The sequence below is a fragment of the Hibiscus syriacus genome, unplaced genomic scaffold (assembly GCF_006381635.1).
Source record: "Hibiscus syriacus cultivar Baekdansim isolate YM2019G1 unplaced genomic scaffold, ASM638163v2 tig00111238_pilon, whole genome shotgun sequence".
Taxonomy (NCBI): Eukaryota; Viridiplantae; Streptophyta; class Magnoliopsida; order Malvales; family Malvaceae; genus Hibiscus; species Hibiscus syriacus.
In genome coordinates this window covers 1236896-1261438 of record NW_024063030.1, presented here as the reverse complement: position 1 = coordinate 1261438, position 24543 = coordinate 1236896, and the positions used below count along the sequence as shown (strand labels likewise).

Genomic DNA, 24543 nt, shown 5'->3' with positions numbered 1-24543 from the left:
TTGAAAGTGAACGAGTGGTCTCTTAAGGTATAATCTACATTTGTATGCATTAGTGCTAGTAGGGTTAAGTAGAAAATTGATTTAATTATAATATTTGAATGATTTATGATTCAAACTATATATAACAGTGTAGACTATAAAGAAAAGTAGAGCCCTGTCGTTATTATACAAATTAATGTGAGAAAAAACTTAAAAAGTTCTCGCTATACAATATAAAATATACAGTATACGCCCCCTTATAAATTCCTTATCACTAACCCCAAAAGAATCTCACATTTCTTCTTCACTCTGTTCCTTCCTTTGCAAAATAATATTTGTTGTATCTTCGTGTTGCTGCTAGTGAAGCTAAGGTAGAGGACTATAATGGCAAGGAAGCCGAGAATTGTGATAATTGAGCTGGGATGGCTGGTCTAACTGCAGCTAACAGGCTCTATACTTCCACTAGCTCCAACGATTTGTTTGAGCTAGTTGTTGTCGAGGGTGGCGATAGAATTGGTGGCCGGATCAACACTTCAGAGTTTTGTGGTAACAGAATTGAGATGGGTGCTACTTGGATCCATGGAATAGAGGGTAGCCCGGTTCACCAAATTGCTCGGAAAATCCATGCACTTGAGTCTGACCAGCCATGGGAGTGCATGGATGGGTTCTCAGATGAGCCGAAGACTATCGCCGAAGGCGGGTTCGAGCTGAATTCCTCCATCATTGACCCCTATCAACCCTTTTCAAGAACCTGATGGATTTCGCTCAAGGGAAGCTGGTTCAAGACAGTGTAGACTGTGGAAGGGATGCTTGTTACTATAATTTGCAGCTAAAGCAGCCTTGAAATGTTGTATGAGCAATGGTGGGTTTGGTAACCAAAGTGTCGGTGCGTTCCTTAGACAAGGCCTCGATGCTTATTGGGATTCTTGCAAGGACCATGAAGAGCTCAGTGGATATGGTAAATGGAGCAGGAAATTGCTTGAAGAATCCATTTTCGCCATGCATGAAAACTCCCAGAGGACTTATACTTCGGCTGGTGATCTGTTCAATCTAGATTTTGAAGCAGAAAGGGAGTACCGCATGTTCCCTGGTGAAGAATCACCATTTCTAGAGGCTACTTGAGCGTAATTGAACACCTTGCATCTGTTCTTCACGGTGTTATCCAATTAGGCCGCAAAGTCACAAGAATAGAGTGGCAACCCGAGAGTAAAAAATCTATAGAAATTCCAATGGCTACGATTCCAGTTCCAGACCAGTGAAGATCCACTTTTGTGATGGATCTGGTATGTTAGCAGATCATGTGATAGTCACAGTTTCATTAGGGGTCCTAAAAGCTGGAACTGGTCAAGATTCAGGTATGTTCGACCCCCCACTTCCCTCTTTCAAGACAGAGGCTATTTCGAGACTTGGATATGGAGTTGTTAACAAGCTGTTTCTTCAATGGAGTCCAAATGGTAATCGAACAGCCAATGACAAAGACAAGTTCCCTTCCCTGGACCTTGTTTTCAGTCCCCCACAATCCAAGTTAAGGCACGAAAAGATCCCATGGTGGATGAGGAGGTCAGCTTCTCTGTTTCCCATTTACAACAATTCAAACGTCCTCCTATCTTGGTTTGCAGGGAAAGAAGCTCTTGAGCTCGAAACCCTTAGTGATGAAGAGATTATAAACGGAGTTTCATCAACAGTTTCGGGTTTATTACCAGCTCCAAAACCCCACAAGGAAGTGAAGCATAATTGCCCTGATTTCTGCAATGGGAGCGATAGTGAAGACGGTGAAGTAAGATTTGTCAAGGTTTTGAAGAGCAAATGGGGCAATGATCCATTATTCTTGGGATCTTACAGCTATGTTGCTGTTGGATCAAGTGGTGCTGATTTAGACACAATGGCTGAGCCATTACCAAAGATTTGTGGCTCCGAGTTGGACCAAGGTGTGCATTATCCACTTCAAATTTTGTTTGCTGGGGAAGCTACACACAGAACCCATTACTCTACAACTCATGGAGCTTATTTTAGTGGTCTCAGGGAAGCCAATAGGCTTCTGCAACACTATCGCTGCGTTGGAGACTAGACTTAGCACTTTAATTTGATTTATTTTTGAATACCCTAAACCATTTTCTTTCTCTTTCTTTAAAGTAAAGCGAAGGCGTGAATGAGAGCAAAAGAGAAAAAGGGGGTTGGGTTTAATGAAATTATGGAAGAGAGACGGGGACAGTTTTAGATGTATTAAAGAAGCTTCTTTTCAATTTTCTATAGCAATTCTCTTTGCATTTGTGTGAGTACCCAGGGATTTCCTTTATATAATATTTCTTTGATATTCAAAGCAAAACCATTACAAGATCGTGTGTTTGGCGTTGAAATGTGTGATAGTTGGGGAGTTAAAAACAAAGAGAGTATCCCACTGCCCATTGCTTCGGCTTTTGGCCACTGGACGGATCCGCCAAACCCGGCTCTTTCATGTTAGGAATCTCTTACACAAGGCTCCTTTGCTAGCTTTAAAACAAAAAGACCATAATCGATGAAGAATTCGGGATTTAAATTACGAGCCTTTGATTTTCGATTCGGCTGTGATTGTAGTAGAGTCATTAATAGGATACCTTCAACTTCATGTAGCACAGTGCAGCCCTGAGTGTGAATTGGAAGTTCATCAGCATTTCTCATAAAAAAATCAGAGATGCTTGTTGCCGTCTGATTGTTTGGATCCATTGGGTTATTGGTTTTCATGAGTCCAGCACCATGCACACGTGACAGTGCATACATACACAAAGACAGCTCAGACTCTTACTACACAACACCAATGCCTACGCTTGGTATGATAGAAAATAACAGTCCATAAGTATACAATTTCAGCTTGAAAAACACCACAGATTTGTCTGTCTGGGGCTATTTTCTCTCATATTATCACCATTCCATTTTCGTATACCCCTTAAGTCCACCACTCCCAAATTATTTCATCCCCAACAAAAGTAAATCTACTAAGGTTTTTTTTTCTTAATTAGGTTTGGCTTTTGGTTGGTATATTAGGGTGAATGAGATCACCCAACAAACAGCAAAACACTGCATGGTCAGATATCATTAAAGCTATTTATTGCGAATCCATTATTGTTGGTATGAGAGATTCTGGCAGGCTCTCTCGCCCAAGAAAAGAACCGGGAATGGCCTACTTGCTGTCTCTTTTTGCCTCTTGTAGGCTTCAATCACCCTTTGATCATCGTGCACATCACATATCCCTCCTCTATGGACTCAAGATTTTATGTCAGAAGAACAAGCTTCTAAAAATTTTAAAAAGAGATAACAATTTATTATGAATAAAAAATATAAAAAAAATTATTTTTTTAGGCGGTGAATATCTCAACCACCCCTTAACCTATCCCTGTTATAATCAAATTCTTGCTTGCTTCATAAATTTCCCAACCCTTCGATTATTTCTAAAGCCAAATCGGTTTTGACCCTTAAACGGGAGTTAAAAGCTCTTGTAGTGTTAATGCAATGCAAGCCAACTCTAAGTTGCATATTTGTGTCAGTTTTAATCAATGTTTGTAAAACCGGACCGGACATTGAATCGGTGAAGGTACTGGTTCACTAGTTCAACTGGATTCAACCGCGGTTGAACCGGATTTTATATAAAATAATTTTTTTTAATTTTACATAATATTCAAAGTAATATTAATATATATGTAACACTTTGTTTAAGTTTACAATATTAAAAGGTATAAAAATATCAAGTCATAACATATATAAATTAAAAATCATAAAATCAAGTGAAACAAAATGATTCAAATCAACTACAACATAATATTTAAGGTAAAACATATTAAATAATAAATATAATTATATAACTATAATAAAAAATAAAATTGAGACTTAAAAAAATCATAACAAATGATGTCATTTGGTTTATTTTTTTTATAAAAAAAAACAATCTCACATGGCTAAGAAACATAGAAGAGCATCCCAAAAGTTTAAAGAGTAAAAATATGAGAACAAAACAATCCCACATGGCTAAGAAACATAGAAGAGTATCCCAACTTACTTCTATAAATAATAGAGGTAATTTGACATTCAAAATTATAGAGCCTTTTGGTGAGCACAGAGCGAACTATTCTTTCACTTCAATTGAGCTCAAATTTTAGGCTTCAATTGAACTTCTAATTTTTTTTCAGTTCGAGCCTTTTCGAGTTCAAGTTTTAATATTATATTTCGAGTTCGAGTTGAACTTGATAATTTTTAGCTCGTGATTTGAGTAGAGTTGAGCTTACTTTTAAAGTTTTCGAGTTCGAGTCGAGCTCAACAATACTCGAATTTGACTTGGCTCGTTGAACAAACGACGTCGTTTGATTTAATTTTTTTAAAAGAAAAAAAGTGAATTGGTGGTTCAAACTGGTTAGTTTTTAGCCGGTTCACTTTCAACCGGTTCTACCGGTTTTCAGCCAGTTCATTACCAGTCCGGTTTTATGAGATAACCGGACCTGACAGACCACCGGTTCACGATTCAACCGGTTGAACCGGCCGATCCGGTCCGGTTGTAATAACCATACTTTGAATAGAACGCTTTCATTTGGTTATCGACCATTTTTTCAACTGTTAGATAGCCAGATTACAGTGAAGAGCGTCACAAAAATTTTAAGATTTTTTAATAGAAATTTAATATACAAATATTTATAAATAAATAAAATTCATATACTTTTAAAAGAACACTGACACCTTTAAACATAAATTAACACTCATTTTTCATCTACTTAAAATAAATCATGCAAATTATAAATTTGATCCCAAAAATAAATTTTCTCTAAACCTGACACCGAAAATAAATTTTTTAAATTCTCCCTGATTACGTCCTTTTCATGATTATAAATAATATAAACCATTTTCATTTGGAAAAGCTACTAAAGTTCAATTGATCATAGCAATCATTGCGATGAAAACTATATGAAAACGTAACGTGTAGCCTAAAGGTTGGACCATTTTGTGCAAAATGCAAATCCAATTCAAATTCAACTTCCTTTCTCGTACCTTTGGCCTTCCTCCACTCTAAGTTGTAACAAGTAATCTTTAGACATGTCAGACCATAACATCTTCAAACAAACTTTGTCCAATGTCTTTTAGAAATGTTTTTTTAAAGTGCGATCTGATTCAGATCAAATTTGTCTAATCAGATGAATTTGATATTTAAAATTCTAATCCCAAAGAGAAACGTTAAATGCTACTCTGTCGAGTACTTCCCAAGCACAGCCAACTTAACCATGAATCACGACAAGAGTCGATGACCCCACGACAAGACAGCATTAACAAATAAAGTGTGACAGTATCAATGTTTAGCATGGTTTTCAGAACCGAACCGGTTAGTGAACCGATCATGTTATCGGTTCATTAGTTTAACCGGTCGAATCGGTTCGACCGATCGAAAGAACCGGACGAAGTCATAATTATTTAAAAAAAATTAAATAAAAATACCAAAAATATTTAATAAAAAATAATTTTGTATATCACAAGTCATATTAAAAGCAATTCATAACATATATAAGTTAAAAACCATAAAATCAAGTGAAACAAAATGATTCAAATTAACTACAACATAATATTTAAGGTAAAACATATTAAATAATAAATATAATTATATAACTATAATTAAAAAAAAATTTGGGGTTAAAAAATCATAACAAAATGATATTGTTTGGTTTATTTTTTTTTAAACAATCTCACATGGCTAAGAAACATAGAAGATCATCCCAAAAGTCTAAAGAGTAAAAATATGAGAACAAAACAATCTCACATTGCTAAGAAACATAGAAGCGCATCACAACTAACTTCTATAAATAATAGAGGTAATTTGGCATTCAAAATCATAAAGCCTTTTGGTGAGCATTGAGTGAACTATTTTTTCACTTCAATCAAGCTCGAATTTTAGGCTTCAATCGAGCTTCTAATTTTTTTTTTTAGTTCAAGCCTTTTTGAGTTCAAGTTTCAATATTATATTTCGAGTTTGAGTTGAACTTGATAATTTTTAGCTTGTGAGTTTGAGTTGAGTTGAGCTTACTTTTAAAGTTTTCAAGTTCTAGTTGAGCTCGGCAATACTCGAGTTCAACTTGGCTCGTTTAACAAACGACGTTGTTTGGTTTAATTTTTTTTTTAAAAAAAAACAAAAATATCGGTTTTTCCCGATTTTTTCCGGTTTTCAGCCGGTCCGGTTCGAACGGTTCAACGGTTCTGGCCGATTCACTAATAGCGGTTCAACCGGTTTAGATTAAACTGGACTAAGCAACGATTCTCGGTTGAACCGGCCGATCCGGTCCGGTTTTCAAAACAGAGATGTTGAGCCTCTCATTATTTTGGTTTAGCTTTCTTTCTATTTCTTGTAATTATTCGTTATATAATGAACTAGGATTTAAGATAAAATCCAATTTACTCTTTAAAATTCTAATATTACAAACTTTTTGGATACAAAATTAGAGGCTCTATTAATAATCTTTCATGATTCTGATTTTAGATCTTTCTTTTTATTTTCGTTAAAAGTTTAAATTTTTATTAATTTAGAATGATTATTAAGTAATAATTATTAGAATCTAAAGCCTCTAAAAGTAATAATACTTTTTTTTATCATCGAATTATCACGAAAGCTGAAGTTAATTGTTAAAAATTATTAATGTTTTGTATTATCCTATCAATAGCTAGGGACAACGTTTTCTTTTTTATTTATTTTTAATTTGACACTGGAAAATCAAAAATACTTATTTTTTGCTTTAACTTAGCCATCTTTCCACGTATTCATTGTGACTGGGTATGCCACGTCATCTAATGGGCCAATTATTTGTTAACCCAATGACCCAACCTCATTTTTTCTCCAGAAAATAACCATAGCCCACTGAGACATTTATTCTGGTGCATCAAATTACAAATTTCCACATCATCAATAAATTGTACTATATTTAATTTTTTGAAGAATATATATAACGTTCTAAAAATGAGTTAAGATCTACTTACATAACGTAAAACCCTTTTATTTATACATAGATTTAGAATCGTATTGGATGAGTGAAAGTAGATAATTAAGATTAACTTACTTTCTTTTCATAAATCTTCTAATTTCTTACTGTTAATCTCAACTGTTTATTTTTATTCACCCAACAGTTTTAAATTTATATAAAATTTAACAAATTTACATTGGTGTAATAGAAACCTATTCTTTTATAAATAATATTGACCAAAATAAAAGAAAGGGTTTTTCATTTGCCCATGAAAATTGCAGGGATTCGGTACCATAAGTTGTGAGTGAAAGGAGAGGGATGTGATGTTGGGACCTAAATTTGGCATTAGGAACAGAGTGGCGAAGGGGTTAAGGGCAATGGCCCCTTTGCCGATCCTTGAAAACAACCCGGGTTGGACATACATACCATACCTGACACAAATTCACCATACATACATCATCAAGTCTCTATCCATCTATGTCTCCACCTCAAATCAAATCTTATAGGATCCATTATCCACCGTTTCCTTATCATAAAAAGAACTTCTGTTATACAAGTAATTAATATACACAATAAAATCTTTCAGTGGTGTTAGATTTTCCGAAAGAGGTTTCCGGATAAAAAGGGACATCCAGAATTTAATGGAGTTAAATATTTATTAAAATATTAGTTTTTATGATTTTAATTACCTTGACAGGATTAATTACGGTTTAAATTATTAACCGGTGGATTAACCGATGTATTTTCATGTACATTTATTTAAGCTCGAAGGCTCCACTTATTTTGACATCTGTCTTGTAAATCCATGGATATCCCAACTGTCAAGCCCATTAACAACGCCCATCTTTATAGACGTTAACACGTGATACAAAAAATAACAACGTCAATAGTAATTTGTGACGATGAATGAACAGCTTCTTCGTTACCGACTCAACAAAATAATATTTATTAGGGTAAATAACTCGACTCTTATGTAGATTTAATGCAAAAAATGTAAAAGAATAATTATAACATTGGTCCGTCTTTTGGCTAGGACAACAGGAGAACATGATGACAGAGTAATAAATGCTTTTATTACATACTGCAATTATAGTATAGAGAGACACTGAACTGAAATCATGTGATCTACTTAGATTGAGTTGAAAAATACAGGGTAAGAGGTAAATCACGGAAATCATTGGAATTCGTTCAAATTCAAAAACTTGTGTTCTGATATAGCATGAGCATGAATGATAGCTATATGTATTATGTAGCTTTTTAGCAACCATCTTTTTCTGTTGTGCTGTTCCTTTCCTGGCCCAGCATTTTTAATTCTTTTTTCACATCCTCCTTTTGCCTTCCCCATGGTATTCACATTCAGAGATTCTTCATTTTTCAAGCTACCTGAACGGTCAATTGTAGCATATATAAGTTATAATATATGTCTTCCTCTTTTATCCCCTAAACTAGAATCTATCCAGCTGAATGCTCATGTCTAAACCTTTCTTTGCTTAGCTGTATGTAAAATGCAGCTGAGAAAAACTATAAAAAAAAGGTAAAAAAATGCTAATATGGAACATGATCCCGTGTAGTGTAAGAAAATGTATAAGATTATCTATATATGATGATGGTAAAAGTGTGGGGTGCTGCATTTGTCTCTTGCCTGCTTAAAGCATTCATTGCTTTTTGGCAAGACTGAGGTGTGAAGAATGGGGATATATTTATCTTTCCATGAAAAAATCTAATACTTCTCTTCTCTTCTCTTTTATCATTAGATATATGTGTGCGTGCGCGCACAATACTCCAATATAATATTCCTTAAACATGCCTAATATTTAGCCAGAAGAAACCTAATACCCTAATTGGAAAGATATACTTCGTCGACTGTGTATCTGATATATATATATATATATATATAATATAATTTTCTTTTAATTTCTTGAATAGGATGGGAGCAGCACAGCAGCATAGCATTCAAGATCAAGACTTCACATTTTTGCTTTTTAACTTTGTTTATTCGGGGGATTGGGCATCATTCATATATATGAAGTCACGTGAACCTCTTATTTCCCTTTGCTGATATTCCTTTATAAGGGATATACCACTCGATGGTAGTGACTAGTGTAGGCCCTATTTTGCCTTTCGCTCTCTCTCTCTCTCTCTCTCTGTCGTTCATCACCGATCCCATCCCTTCCCCTAATCTCAATAAACATAGATCTCTCCACCTTTACTGGACGACGTACGCGGAGCTCATCACTAGGTTCCTCGATCTCCCTTTGCTGATATAATCTCCTCATGACTTCTAGTAATTGTTATTCTTCTCTTTATCCTTTTCCTATTGACCTTAACGGAGAGGTTTATAGTCAGTCACAGTTCCATGATCTAGAAGAGGTATGCAATCATCACTAATTCACTTTCTTTCATTAACTTAGGGTTTTCTTTTCTGTTTTGTTTGAGTTTCTGTAGACCTTTTAGGCTAAATAATTAATGATCACTTGCATATGCATAATTCCAGGAAAAAGTATATGTTCCACAAGCTGGACATTCGAAACTCATCAAAGTCATGAGAATATTAGTTCTGCGAAGTGGATGCCTTCGAAGATGATGAACTCGGATCACGTAGAATTATCGAATAATTCAACACCGATATCCGAAGATCAACACAAGCAGCCATCGTCATCTCCGGATCACAGCGGCAACTCTTCTTATATAATAACAACAGCAGCACAATTAGGGTTTGTGCTGATTGCAACACAACCAAGACTCCTCTTTGGAGGAGTGGACCTCGAGGCCCCAAGGTACTAAATTCCCAGTCCTTTTTTTTTTTTATCAAAACCCTAGACCTAAAAATGAACTTAAAAGTATAAAGTACTGCTTACCTGTTGTTTAAGATAATTAATTGATCCCTTTTTTTTTCATTTTGGACTTTCTGCTGCAGTCCCTTTGCAACGCCTGTGGAATTCGACAAAGAAAAGCGAAGAGCCATGGCTACTGCAGCGGCCAATGGCACTGTTGTTGCTGCTGAGACAACGACAAAGCCAAGCATGAGGAGTAAGGTTCAACATAAGGCGAAGAGATCAAGCAACGATTATGTTCCAGGTTTCAAGAGTAAAAAGAGAAAACTTGATTCTCAACCTCAAAGCATAAAGAAACTGTGTTTTGAGGATTTAAGGATAATCTTGAGCAAGAATTCAGCTTTTCATGGAGTTTTTCCTCAAGATGAGAAGAAGCTGCGATCCTTCTGATGGCCTTATCACATTTGAAAATTCTCTTCACCACCTACTCTCTCTCTATATCTAACTATATTGTTGTTTTCTTAGGTTTGGTAACGTTGGAATGTGTACTAGCTAGCTACATCATAAGTGTCTGAACTGTGTGAGTGAGAAAATTAATGTGTGAGAATGAACGCAATTTGTTAAATAACGCCGGTCATTGGACTCACGTGAACAACAGTTTTCGCACCTGACATATTTTTATTCATCTGTTTTAAATTTCATAGTATATGAAATTAGTTTTTTTCTTTATTTCTCGGATTTGAAATCGTGGGGTATTTAGCAACGGCTTCTTAAATTTCCAGACATTCTTGGGCATTGTCTTTCCAAAATTCAGATCTGAATATAAATAGTGATGTCATAGTTGTGAACATTATAAATGTTATGTAACTTTAAAATTATTATGTTTCTAAAATATTATATTTATGTATTTTATAACTATATTTTAACATTATAATACCGACATACTTTTTTTTGTGTTTTTTTAGTTTTCATCGATTAAATTTTAGATTCTGAATTATTAAATATTTGTTATTTGTGATGCAATACATGATCTGTTGTGGCTTGCCAGTCTAAATAATAATTTTCGATTATAATATTATAACGCAATTTTTTTATCATCATATATCAATCATATGATTTAATGACTATGTTGATAATTTTTTTCATTAATATTGTTCTAAAGTTACATAATTTTAAGAGATAGATTTTATTATGTATCAACTCATATAAAATGAAAAAAAAATAAGAACTAATTATACAAAGAATCGTATTACCTTATTGTGAAACTAAGGTCTTATTTCTTTTAGCTTAAACGTCGTTGGTTTTTTTTTTCTTCATCTTTAATTGATAGACGACGACATTAATTTTATATTGGTTGTCGCGTTGATTTTCTTGTTTTTTTTTTATAATATCTTTGATTTTTAGCTTAAACGTCGTTGGTTTTTTTGTCTTCATCTTTAATTGATAGACGACGACATTAATTTTTATATTGGTTGTCGCGTTGATTTTCTTGTTTCCTTTTATTTTTTATAATATCTTTGATTTTTTTTCTTCATTTTTTTAGTTTTTAATAACTTTGTCTTTATGTCATGTTTTTCTTTATCTTTTAGTAATCTTTCGGTTGTTTGATAGTATTTTTTTTTAGGGTTGATTGATATTCGCCACAACTTATTATAATGACGTTATTGTATCAGTCGCTCGACTATGATTTGTGGATTGTCAGTTGTCTTACAATAGCTCATCCCTTTTGTGGGTTATTTACCCATGCGATCATATTTGTTCGTATTGATCTTTTGTTGTTTTTTGGTTTTTAACCTTTTCATTATATGATTCTTCTATGATCTTAAGTGACTAATTTTTGTGGTTATAGGGAAATATCTGTGTTTAAGTTATGATTATGTAAACTTCATTGTAATTTGGTTATTTCCTCTTTTTAATAAAATTAGCGGATTTCATAAAAAATTAACTTCTTATTTTTTTTTTCCAGTAAATATCTATTCATTTCCTATTGTTGAACTCGACCATATATTTTCATTTGTTCAACATCTTTAAATTTGTAGAAAATTAAAAGAATTTTAGATTGTATAATAAAATTCTATCATCGTATATAAGTATATGAGCAAACGACAAGAGACTCGCAATATCTATCAAATATTATTTTGTACCGTCTTGGGAAGTACTAGGTGATTAAGTTGTTTCCTGTCAATTACCAGTAACATGAAAGTAGTGATGAAGATGAGTCGGGTTTCGGTCAAACTAATTCGACTTAAAAATTTTATATTCTTCATCTGACTTGATCTGATCTGAAAAATATATATCATCTACCTGACCTGATTTTCTGTGATAAATTTTGAACCCGACCCGAAATAATAAAAAAATATATCATTTTTATTCAATAAAAATAGTGATTTAATTGAAAAAAAAATATATAGAGGGATATTATTGTAATTATTCCTAAATATATAAGGTAAAATTATTTTTTTTGGTGTCGGATCGGGTCGAGTATTTTCACCCTAAACCCAAATCTGACCCGACCCGAACCGAACATCACCTTTAAAAAAATTCAACCCAACCCGGCCGGAACTCGAAACATTTTAAAAATCTAACCCGATCAAGTCGGGTTGAGTCGGAATCCATCAGGTTTGGTCCCATGCGGAGAAAAAAAAAATTGTCGAGGTATTTTCCAACTTTATAAGGAAAGTTTGAAAATATTATTCGTTATTTGAACCTTAACAAACCGTAGTATAATAATTTTGAAAGAAAATTTTTTATTCATTGATTTAAAGAAAAAAAAATAACATTTTAAAAAATATAATTTTAACCCAACACATTTCTCTCAATATTCTCCATCTTTTATTTTTAAATTACAGTGATTTATTTGTAAATCCAGAAATAGAAAATAATTTTAAGTTCATTTTTTATTTTCTTTATTCATATTTGATCATTGTTTTTATTATACATATAAACTGATTATTTTGTTGTGATAATTAATTATCTTATCATTTCGTACGAAAAGATAGATGATTTATTAATATATCATTGTTTTAGACTTTCGAATTGTTTTATTATTTTGATCACCTTAGATGAGTCCTGTGCAAGTCATGGAAAAGTTATCAATGTGCTTTTTATTTTTATATGTATTTTATACTACTGATGATCATTCACTGTCAAATAGTATTTATTATGTATCTATTATTCTTTTGTATTATTTAATTAGATTTAAAACCTTTTTTTATCATCTTATAACTATTATTTAATGATTAATTTTTAATATTTTATGTTCACGTAAATTGCACATTTATACCTAATATTAGTTTAGTTCGTTTTAGTGCTTAAAAATTTATTTGTTTCCAAAGCATACCTGATGTTTATTTTTTTATTTTTTTTGGTACCTCGATGTTAAAAACTTAGCAGAATTGTTACAATAAGACATTTTTTTTGGTTAAATTACATCATTTATCACTCAGCTATTTTCTCACCTATTTGCTCAATGAATTTTATTTCTTTTAAAATTTAATTACTTAACTTCCAAATTACTCCTAATTTAATCACTCTAACTTTCAATTTTTTTTAATTTTAATTATATATTAATAAAAAAATAAAAAAAAATATATGTCAAAAAATATTAATAAATAAATTAGAGTGATTAAAACATGAGCAATTTGAAAGTTGGGTAGTTAAATTGAAATTTTTTAAACATTAGTTATCAAAATGGGCGTGTGAAAATAGTTAAGTGATGAATGATATAATTTACTCAAAAAAATGACACGTGCAACAGTTCGTTAAATTTTTAACGGCGGGGTACTAAATGAAACAAAAAATGAACGTTAGGTATGGTTTGAAGCAAATGAAAGTTTAGGTACTTAAACGAATCAAAGCAGATAGTTTAGGTACTAAACTCTTTATAGTTTTAAGAAAAATAATTAATTAGTACGCTTAATCTATTGAATAATTAATTACTATGATTAACTAGAAAAATAGAAGAAGTGGCATTGGTGGGGGCAATGAATGTAAATAAGCTTGAAGCTGGAGGGGCTGCAGATATGGAGAGTCAACAATCAAGCTATTAGAATGGAACAGAAACCCATCCTCCAAGGAATCCTCCATTAACCGGTACAAGCCCATTTGGGCATATGCTCTTCATTTTTCAGTCTGGGCCTTCCATGGAGTCTTTTTGTTGTTGTTGCCATTTTGTGCTTCTTTTCCCCCTCTCAAACAGGGATATTCCATTAATAAAAATTGTTTCAAATATATATCATCGTATATGGTATATTATAATTTGTAAATCTTACCTTTGCAAGAAATTTTAATATTAAAAATATGATTTATATAATTGAATTAATTTTATAAATAATTTATATTATAATTAAAAATATATTTCATGCATTTTTAATATTAACTTATGTTTAATAATTTTATAAACATAGTTATACTTCTGTAATTGACATTGGAAATAACAGCGTACTAATGGTAAGCCAACCAAATTGTATGGAATATTCCCAATAGGAAACGTAGAAGTGGTTTGTAAAGTAAAACAGACAAATAAAGCCTCCTGTTTTTATCTTCAATCGGGACTCCATTGTTGATTAGTTCAACTCACCTTCTCAACAAAAACTTCTTTCACTGACTTTTCAACCAACTATCGGAGAAACGCTCAAGATTCTTACATTCTACTCTCCAATCTATCATTTATCAATTTTATTTTCAATTCTTCACGAGGCTTTGATCTCCTCCAAACGCTGCACCACCACCATCATCTTCATTGCTTTATACTCCTCACCTGCGTTGCTCTTTCCGCTGCTTTGTCTTTTCCTTCCTGTTTTATTCTTCTACATCTTCAGCTACAGCCCGCAACTTCTCTCGTGCTTTGAAGAAACTGGAAAAACCAGTGGTGCTTTTGGTTTCCTCTGATGGGTTTCGATTTGGGTACCAATTCAAGACCCCCAACACCGAATATCCACCGTCTGATTGAAAACGGAACTGAAGCTGAGATGGGTTTGATTCCTGTTTTCCTTCTCTTACTTTCCCTAATCATTATTCCATTGTTACCGGTCTTTATCCTGCTTATCATGGTATTTATTAACAACCATTTTATTGATCCTGAAACTGGCGAGTTCTTCCATTGTGCTAGTCATGAACCCAAGTGGTGGTTAGGTGAGTCACTTTGGGAAACTGTGGTCAATCATGGACTAAAGGCTGCTACCTATATTTGGCCTGGTAGTGAGGTGAAAAAGGGTTCTTGGAATTGTCCCGAAAAAACTGTGTATGAAATATAATGCTTCTAATCCCTTTGAGAAGAGTAGATACTGCTTTAGTTACTTTGATTTGCCTAGTAGTGAGATTCCTGCGTTATGACTTTGTATTTTGAGGATCCTGACCATCAAGGTCACAAGGTTGGACCTGATGATCCCCAGATCACTCAAGCTGTTGCTAGAATTAATAGAATGATCGGCAGGTTGATTGATGGGTTGGAAAACAGAGGGATTTTTTAGGATGTTACTATAATTATGGTGGGAGATCATGGAATGGTTGGTGCATGTGATAAAAAGCTGATCTTTCTCGAGGATTTGGCGCAGTGGATTGAAATTCCGGCCGAATGGGTTCTGTCGTATAGTCCGTTGCTTGCTATTCGTCCGCCTCCAGGTAATGAACCATCGGACGTCGTTGCAAAGATGACGAAGGACTGGAATCCGGTAAAGTTGATAACGGAAAGTATTTGAAGGTGTATCTTAAGGAGGACCTACCTAGTCGGCTACATTATGCCGCAAGTGATTGAATTCCTCCCATAGTCGGACTGATTGAAGAGAGCTTTAAGGTGGAGCAGAAAAGGACTAAACGAAAAGAGTGCGGAGGATCACATGGATATGACAATGCAATTTTCTCCACGAGGAGCATTTTATTGGTCATGGTCCTCAATTTGCGAGGGGGAAGAAGGTGCCATCTTTTGAGAATTCATCAGATATAACTTGGTAACTTCAATTCTCAATATACACGGTGCTCCCAATAATGGATCTTCAGCATTTCCCGATTCTATTCTTTTGCCTACAGTAATAGAACAAGACTAATGCATAAGTTTCCTGTAAGTCTCTGTTTTTACACCAAAAAGGCAAACTGCCGACTCCCCTGAACCTGGAAGATCTTTGGAAAAGTACAGGCGTTCTTGCATGTTTCAATTCTGGTGTCGTCGTGGCTTGCAAATTAGATGTTGAGAAAAGACGTTCATTTCAGGTTTCAGAAACTCTAAAATTGGTCTCTTTTTATTTTACAAATTGGCGGTTCATGGGATATAGGATAAAGAAACAACCTTCCGTTGATCTAGTTTGATAATGTCATGTTTTTTGCTGGCTGTTTCTGTTTAGTCTCCGATTACCAGAGGAGAAGTTCCATTCTACTATTCCCTTGTACGCTTGAGAATCTTCTTTCTTCTGTTCTCAGATGCAAAAAAAAAAAACTGAGAGAAAACCAATTAAAATGCTTATTATTTCGTTACGATGAATTGTTACATGTTTGATAGGTTCACAATTATTCCAGAATTCCGAACATATAAAATGCTTAAGACTACACTTGTTCAAAAAACGTAATTTCAATGTATCCAAACACTAAAACGAGATAAAAAAAATGAAAAAATTCTAACCTCATGTCTAGCAGAAAATACAAAAAGAAAAATCATTGTTAGTTCAAAATCCACAACTTTTCATTGTTCATCGTTGCTCTTCGCATCCAACACGGTCATTCACCTAAATTTAATTTAGATAGGAAAAGCTGCAATCCTACTTCTTTACCGGTGTTTCTCGCCTTCCTTCTACTTACAGATAGCATTTGCAGCCTTCCAAGGTAATGGGGTTTGCATTTTTAGTCTTGGTTATAATCGGTTTCTTAGTACGATTTCGTGTGAAAACTAGAACACTGATGCTATGTTCCGTTGAAACAAGTATTTTTAGTGTGAGAAAACCCATTAGTTTTATGTGCTTTGGTTCCTTTCATTTGCCTGCTTTCAAGTGGCTATGGTGATTCTGAATGTGTGTTTTTCTTATGACACCGGCAGCTCTGCAAGACGGTCCGAGATCGCCCAGAAATTTTGTTCCTCAAAGTCGATTTTGATGATAAGTCTATGTGCAAAAGTTTGAATGTTGGATTAGTATTTGTCTTTGGGATGGATCTATAACTTTGTTTGAGTGAGCCTACATCACTTTTGATCATCAATTTCACCATTACAATCTACCTCAAGCATTCTCTGCAGTAGCCTGCACGAATGTGAATCTCTACAATCCCACTTTCTGACGATAAATTCAACAAATTTATAACCTAATCACCAAATTTTGGATCGCACCGAGGCCAGTTGCCGGTTGGGTCGATTAACAAGAAGGTTAATGCGCTTGAGCAAAGTCTCGAGTTTGTACTTCGGAACATTACCCGGCCGGACTAACTCCTATGTGCCTGCATAGTCATAGATCGGTAAACTGTCTCAAAAGAAGAAGAAAATGGTGAATTTCAGGCGATGAATCCACCACCACGACACCAATTAAAATCAAAGCTGGAAAATGGACCCCTTTCCACTTTGCATACAAATTATATCAGTCCAATCCAAAATGCAACAGAGGAATCTTTCCCCCATTCATTAAACTTTTAAAGGAATCATCATCAATCATTTCAGCTTAGCTGCCTCTCACCCTCTTGTTTTCATGTTTCATTTATGAACAGTTCAAGCAACTCATCTAAATCCATGAACACGACAAAAGATAGAACAGAGACAATAATTCAAAGTTGAACAAGATATTACAATGCATGACAAAGATTGAAATTGTATTAACTGGTTGATTCATTTTTCATTGTTGGCTTTGTTTCTCAACCAAGATTGTTTCTTTTTCATTAGTTGATCCGTAATACACATTCTTTTTAATGATCCAACATGCTTGTATAAGCATAGATTGTACTTAGTACTCAGTTTTTTGTACAATGAAACACTTTAAACTTACACTTCGGCGAAATGCATTGCAAAAGTAGCCTTGAAGTGTGTTCTTGTTTAGTAATAGCATCCTCTTTCTCCAACAGAACCGCCCCAACAATCCTCTCATAGCCTCCTCCGCCACCGCTCTCCACGTAATCCACGAGCGCCGCTTGAGCCGGCGGCACACTGGGGTATAGGCTGCTGATTCCATGTAAGACCCTTTATATCTTCCCTTCAACGTCCAGTAATGCCAACCCAGATGGACACCGGCTGTACTGCGCGTGTGACATATTGGCCGCTTCAAGAGCCGCGTTTTAAGTCATCGCCACTGTTGATTTTTTCGTAGCGTAAATAGTCGCAAAACGACAAGCCGTTTCGGTGAGGTTCGAGGATAAGAGGGACGTCTTTGTGTAGCAAATCGTCCGGGCCGAACCTGTGAGGTAAAAATGGGACAAACGAGTAAATTCCTGGTCTTTATCATTAAAATAGTTGTTTATTTCGTTTTCTTTTTCGTGTTCGAACGAAGTAATGAGGATCTTGACATCGGGGGCGCCACGGAGCTCTTGGAGGAATTGGCGGCAATGGCCGCAAGGGGCGGCGGAGACGGCGAGGTCGGTTCCGCATTGAGGGAAAGACTGGTGATTAGGAATTGCTCGGCGTGGACGGATTGGTCGAGGGGAAGACCCGGGAATTCAAGATTGACACCGAAAAAGATCCAACCAGACGACCCCATTCCGACTGCTCCGACGTGGAATTTGGAGATTGGCGGGCGAGCTAAGGTCTGGGCGGATTTGACCAACGACGGGAGGAGTTGGAGCACGGTTTGGCCAATTGTTCGGCTTCGGCTGAGTCGATCACGAATCTGGGTCGATCCATTTTGAGAGATACGTTTATGGGTTGACCCGTTTACAGATAGGGCAAGCTGGTCTCCGGGTGATTTTGTACGAGGATTGAGGACGACAAGCGTGCTTTAAAACGAGGAAGGAGACTGTAAGAGGGAAGGAATGAATATGAGTGGAGATTGTGTATAGTTGAATTGGTTTTAGTGTTATCATGTAAACAGTAATTAATTGTTTACAAGAGTAATTTTTACTATATACCTCCTTCAAAGTTAATCCTTGTGTCATTATCGATCAATTAGTTTAGTTGAATTAGCTAATCCTTCAAATATTATTTTATTTCTTATACATATATTATGAAATAAAATAATTAAAAAATATTATCTAAAGATCAAACTCATTACTCGTGAGTTTATAGACAAATTATTTATCTTTCTATAAAATTGATCAAATTTTATTAAATATATTTTTTTACATAAAATGTGTTTTACCTAAATAAAATTCAGTAATACATTAAATAAGTATATACAATATTTCTTAAATAATTATTATTTCATGTACTGGTAATGGAAAAATTACTTCCTATCTAAAATTGTAATGTAACAAATGTCTCCAAAATTAGCTTCCTCGCACTTGAAGCTTCATTTTGCAGAATAAAATCGTATTTCTGACCCTGTTTGATGAGATAACTGGAACACGCTGCTGCATTGAATATACAGTCAACATGCCTCAAAGTTTGCACCTTGAAACCAGACTTTATGATGCATTGATGTAAATCCATGTGCGTTCGTATGAACGCATATTTTAAAGCTTTTTTTTATAACATAAAGAGTATAGTGCTAACAAAGCTACTGATAAAATAATTATTGTTATTTTTAAAAAAATTTAATTCGAGTAATGTAAATATTATAGAATGAACGTTTAATTTTAAATAATTTAAAAAATTATCTTAAAACGAATACTATTTACCACATATTAATCAAACAAAACAAAACAACGAGTATCATCTCATAATCATGACATTTACATCTTATTCCTTAAAACTATTCATGCCACGTAACAATAATTCCAGAGGAAGGGGAAAAACCCGAACTTTTTATTTCATGATTATTTGAATGGAAGCGAGATATACTAATCTAACGTACTTATCTCATACAATTTTATATATATATATACACACATACACGTGCCATTAATGTGAAGAGATAGATTCAACGAAAGAAATGGAAGAAAGAAAAGGGTAGCTAAAATCCAATGAAAAATCAGAAAGGGGAAGTTTAGAAAGATTTTATCAGATCCAACCCTGTTTGTAGCGGCGGAAGAGTTCTTCGGTTTGAGCGTTTTCAAGGCACTGCAGCCAATGACATAGACACATATCAGTACGACCACTGCCACGATGAGAATAATGTTGGCTTTCCTCCATTCACTCCTAAGATTCCCCAACAGACCAGCTCTGCACGAGTAGCAGTTATAGCAGAATTGGGTCTGGTCATTGCTCCACAGATTGCAGTCAGGGTCCGCGATTGGGTTCGTCGGGTTCGTCCACAATGTTGGGTTCACAAAAGTGTAGCCACAAATTGTAGGAGGTTTACAGCATCCTGACTGTCAAACAGAAGAACCCCCGCCCCAAAAAAAAACCTTAAACTAATCAGAAAACAACTATAAACTGAACCAGAACATGATCAATTGTCAGTGTCTCGCCATATAATGTCAAAGCTGGCAACTATAATAAACTCCATTGAATCAATGGGGTCAAAGCCCCATGATTTCATGCTAATAATTAATCTAGTGGGCACTTATTTCTCCATTGACACAAACTTCTCCCCCAGAAAATGAAAAACTTTAACTAACATTTTGTCTTACCCGGCTGCCCCTCACAGCTCACAACAGGTAAATGATTCTTTTCAGATGCATTATCAAAAGCTACGATTTGATTCCTGAACTCAATCAGGTAAAAAGAAGTGAACTATTTCTGTTTACGAATGGCTTTCCTAGACCATAACCTATGAAATTCATTGAAAAAAGGGCACTGATATTTCCATCAAATCATCAGAATTATTGAGAGATATATGATAATGTCCATAATTGAAACACGGAAATCTAAAAAGCAGAACATTGAACTTGCCTGAAGAGGAGAGAGATGAGCGGCAAAGAACTGATCGACGGTCATATTTTGTTGAGTTAATTCAGGACAAACATCGGAGTCAGACAAACAATCCCTGATCTTGTTCCAGCTCTTGGAGTCGACTATCCGGTTCCTAAGCCAACTGGAGTACCCATCAAGTCTATACTCCTTATAACCCTACCGGGCACATCATAGCTCCCATCAGGTCGAGTAACTACGAAAGCAAAGACTAACAAGATGAGGAAGAGAGCGATGAGAATGGCCATGCAACAAAGACAGAAGCCCAGGAGAGTTTTCTTGTAGCAGCAGGCACCGACAAAGCCAGCGAGGGAGACAAGGAGGATGAGAAAGCCAAGGACAATGACAGGCCATCGGAAAATGTGGATGCAGACGTTGTCCGGCTTTTGGGCGAGCCAGATGCCAGAGGCAATGATGGCGATGGAGCAAAGAAAGGCTACGAAATTGAGAACCGCTGTTATGTAATTAGCTACTCCCATAATTGGATAAAGAGGAAAGGAGTTGGGAGAACGGAGAGCGGTGTTTCATTGTCTGAGCTCTAAAGATTCGGTTTTTGGGCTGTTTTAGACTTTTTATCACGTCATACTTTAGTCAATCTACCATTATCTATATATCTATGCATAAATGATGGAGTTATAAATTGGTAAAAAAAAATCAATTTTATAAATAATATAAAGATGATATAATATATTATATATATAATTTTTAAAAAATTTAAATATATTGAAAATTACACTTAACATTATCTGAAAATAAAAATATTCGCAAGCTTAAGCTTTTCGAACTTCATTACTAATTTACAATAACATTTTTTCTCGGGATTTTTTTTAAAGAAAAACAAAAGTAGTAAAGGTGAGTGAGAGCAGAGGAACGGCAAAGGAATAAAACAAATAATAGAAATGAAATGTTGATGACAAATGCAAATAAGGTCTCCCACATGGTAAAAGGAGTTACAGCTTGTAGTTGTGATGAAATGCTCTGCAAAAAAATCAGCGCATCTTATAGAATTGAACTCTTGAAACCACAAAACGACGACCGTTGAATGAATATTTAACCATTATATCAACATCTCGGGGGTTCTTCTTGTTCGGTGCGACGGTCATGCTCCCAATTATTGCCTCCCCTTCACATATGGTTAGCACATCATCCAAATATAAGACTGTTTGCTTCCAATGGGTAGCTCGAGATTTTGGTCCTGTATTTTGTTTTTGTTTGCAGAAATTAGAAAGAAAGACTAGTTATCCTATGATGTTTGCTGATTTGTAACCATTGATAAGATAAGAAGGACAAAGGATGGATATATTCTGTAAACTATTGTTAGATTGAAAATGGAATTTGGGAAATGAAAATACAAACCTGTAGAGAAGCCCATCAATTTGTGGCATCTGGTAAATGAAACATCAAAATATGCAACAAAAGCATGGATGTAGTCGTCACGTTCTGCAATAAGCTTGAAAGGTGCAGTGAAAGAAGCATCCCCAGGAGTCATCTTGGAAATATCCATTGTCTGAAACCAGAAAAGTAAAATGAATAATTCAGATGCATTCCAAACACATTATTGTCAAAAGAATTTCGAACAAGCATGTATATATAGATACCACATAGGAATGCTTCTGCTATGTATTTCTCACCCTGAGAAGGTGACAATTTGTCACAATTTGTTTCTGGTCAACAGTGTCAACAAGAGGTTCCATCAAAGCTTGTTTTTTTATGCAACTCATGTCAAAGCCATAAACATTATTCCAAACTGCAGCAAGAGGATGATGTCAAGGAGAAAAGATGGGTATATAACTATATAAGATTACAAGTCGAATTGCGCAATAGAAAAATTGGTTGAAAGCATACAAGAACATAAGAACATGAATACCTAGAATAATAAAAAATCAGAAATCTGCTATACTCACATTCAATCTTGTCATCTTTGTACTCTGCATCTTCAATTGCTGTCAAGTAAAGAGAAGCTTTATCTGGTAGCACAACTCCATCATCGACCTGACACAGGTAAAGATATAAGAAAATTGAATGAAAAAGAATCTGTACATATAAGAAACAAACAAATTCGCTAATATGAGCAAATGGGAACGAGTGAATGAATTTCAAAGGCCCAGGAAAAGGTCAATAAGACAAGAATATTAGAACATGCACCACTCTGTTGTCATATTAGATTTGTAGGTTGGCTGCACATACCGAATGATCACAAGAAAACACCTAACAGGCAGCCTCTCTTCACAATGAAACATAAGCACGGCTAACCCATACAGCGCCACAAATGGCCAAGCATTTACCATATTGAATTTTCCGCCTTTACATGCATGCATGTATTCCAGTTTGAATATCTTTTTTGCAAGGCACAAACCTCAATTACTCATCAAGAGCTTCCCACAACATCATAAAAGTGCAAAAACAGATTCCCAACCAGGAAAAAAAGGCTGGGTATGGACATTTATAGTATCAACTATAGAAACACTTACAAGCCATTTATCACGGGCATATAACACTGTATTCAACATATTCTCGAACAATAAAAAGTAGCCCATCCACTCTGATATAATAATGTCTACATTTGCAACAGGGAGCTCAATTTCTTCAATCTTTCCTTTCAAAACTGTGACAACTGTAGCAATAAAATAAATGTTGGGTAAAAAGTGCCCTCAAATAGAGGAAGAATTGAAATACAATAACACACAATTTCAATAACCTCACCATCAGACAAGCCATTTGTTTCAACAATTTGTTTCGCCATATCAGCCATATGAGAGCATTCGACCTAGGAATGGAAGAAATATTAACCAAGTTGGGAAAAAATGAGATAGACACTAGGAGTGTAAGAATTTGGTCAGAAATATTATTAACAATATAGAACAGAAATAAAATGAAAATGTAAACAGGAAGGCATACGGCATAAACATGTGCTGCCCCTGCTTTTGCACAAAACAGGGACAAAATTCCAGTTCCAGCTCCCACATCAAGTACTACTTTGTTCTCAAATAGAAACTTATTTCGATAAATACATTTGATAAGTCCTGGTTCGCACTACATCTTTCAGCATTTCCTGAAAACAGTTGACGGGTTAACATAGAGGATAAACATTTCCCAAACAAAAAGGAAAAGATAAAATTATTCAACCCACTAAGTTTCTCCACTGTAACCAAGAACAGTGACGCAGAAATAATTTTTATAAACTGAAGTAGAAGGGTAAATGCATAAAAAGAATTTTTTTAGATACCATGATGGCTTAATTCATAGTGAGCTTAAACAAACAGATGAATTACAACCAACCGTTCATTCACAGATATTTGCCACCCAATATCTCACAAACAAATGACTGAAACAAAAATATTCCATAAATAAGTCAACAATAACCAAACAAGATTCAAGGGTCCAAGTTGCTGCACACTTACTTCATGAATACCTGCATGTACATTAAAAAAGGGGGGAAATCAAATAAGATTTAAAGGAATGCTTATCGGGCAAAGCTTCTTCGTATGAAAGTGAAAGCCAACAATAAAAATCCTCACTTCCCCTCGCTTTCTAATTAACAAGAAAATAACGGTAAAAACGAACTTCAGGACTAAATTTAAGAAAGAGGGACAAGAAAGAAAGAAATATACCGAAATGAGAGTAAGAATCGAAGTAATAATCAGCACTGGTTTTATCATCATCACCTTCACAGCCGAAAAAGGAGAAGTCGGGTTCTCCCATGGAAACATCTTCACTACCTTTATCAACGGCAACGATCGAATCATCGAGATTGGAGCTGTATCCGGCGATTTCCTCTTCGTCGTCGTCTTGGAAGCGAATCTTAGATCCTTCAAAATTGTTCGAAGAGTTCATGGTGGTTTGAGCTGTGTCGCTGCTTTTACGACGACCCATATTTTTCGTAAGACGGTGATTAGGGTTTTGTCATTTATGGAGGGGG

The 24543-nt window shown here is 34.9% G+C and overlaps 2 protein-coding genes and 5 pseudogenes across 2 annotated transcripts; 4 read left to right on the top strand and 3 right to left on the bottom strand.

Annotated features, from left to right (window-relative positions):
- The first annotated feature begins 303 nt into the window (after nt 1-303).
- On the top strand, nt 304-756 carry LOC120157094 (probable polyamine oxidase 5). Its single transcript, XM_039168346.1, has one exon. The coding sequence runs from the start codon at nt 402-404 to the stop codon at nt 732-734; it is 333 nt and encodes a 110-aa protein (XP_039024277.1). The 5' UTR covers nt 304-401; the 3' UTR covers nt 735-756.
- A 62-nt stretch (nt 757-818) lies between these two features.
- LOC120157093 (probable polyamine oxidase 5) lies at nt 819-2076 on the top strand. The gene is made up of 2 exons (XM_039168345.1): nt 819-1334; nt 1599-2076. Exons 1-2 carry the CDS (start codon nt 1265-1267, stop codon nt 2045-2047), a joined length of 519 nt encoding a protein of 172 aa, XP_039024276.1. The 5' UTR covers nt 819-1264; the 3' UTR covers nt 2048-2076.
- Nucleotides 2077-9492: 7416 nt separating this feature from the next.
- Nucleotides 9493-14666, top strand: LOC120157211 (annotated as a pseudogene).
- Nucleotides 14263-16135, top strand: LOC120156921 (annotated as a pseudogene).
- Nucleotides 16136-17512: 1377 nt separating this feature from the next.
- On the bottom strand, nt 17513-18606 carry LOC120157010 (annotated as a pseudogene).
- A 1075-nt stretch (nt 18607-19681) lies between these two features.
- LOC120156825 lies at nt 19682-21197 on the bottom strand (annotated as a pseudogene).
- A 380-nt stretch (nt 21198-21577) lies between these two features.
- On the bottom strand, nt 21578-24543 carry LOC120156824 (annotated as a pseudogene).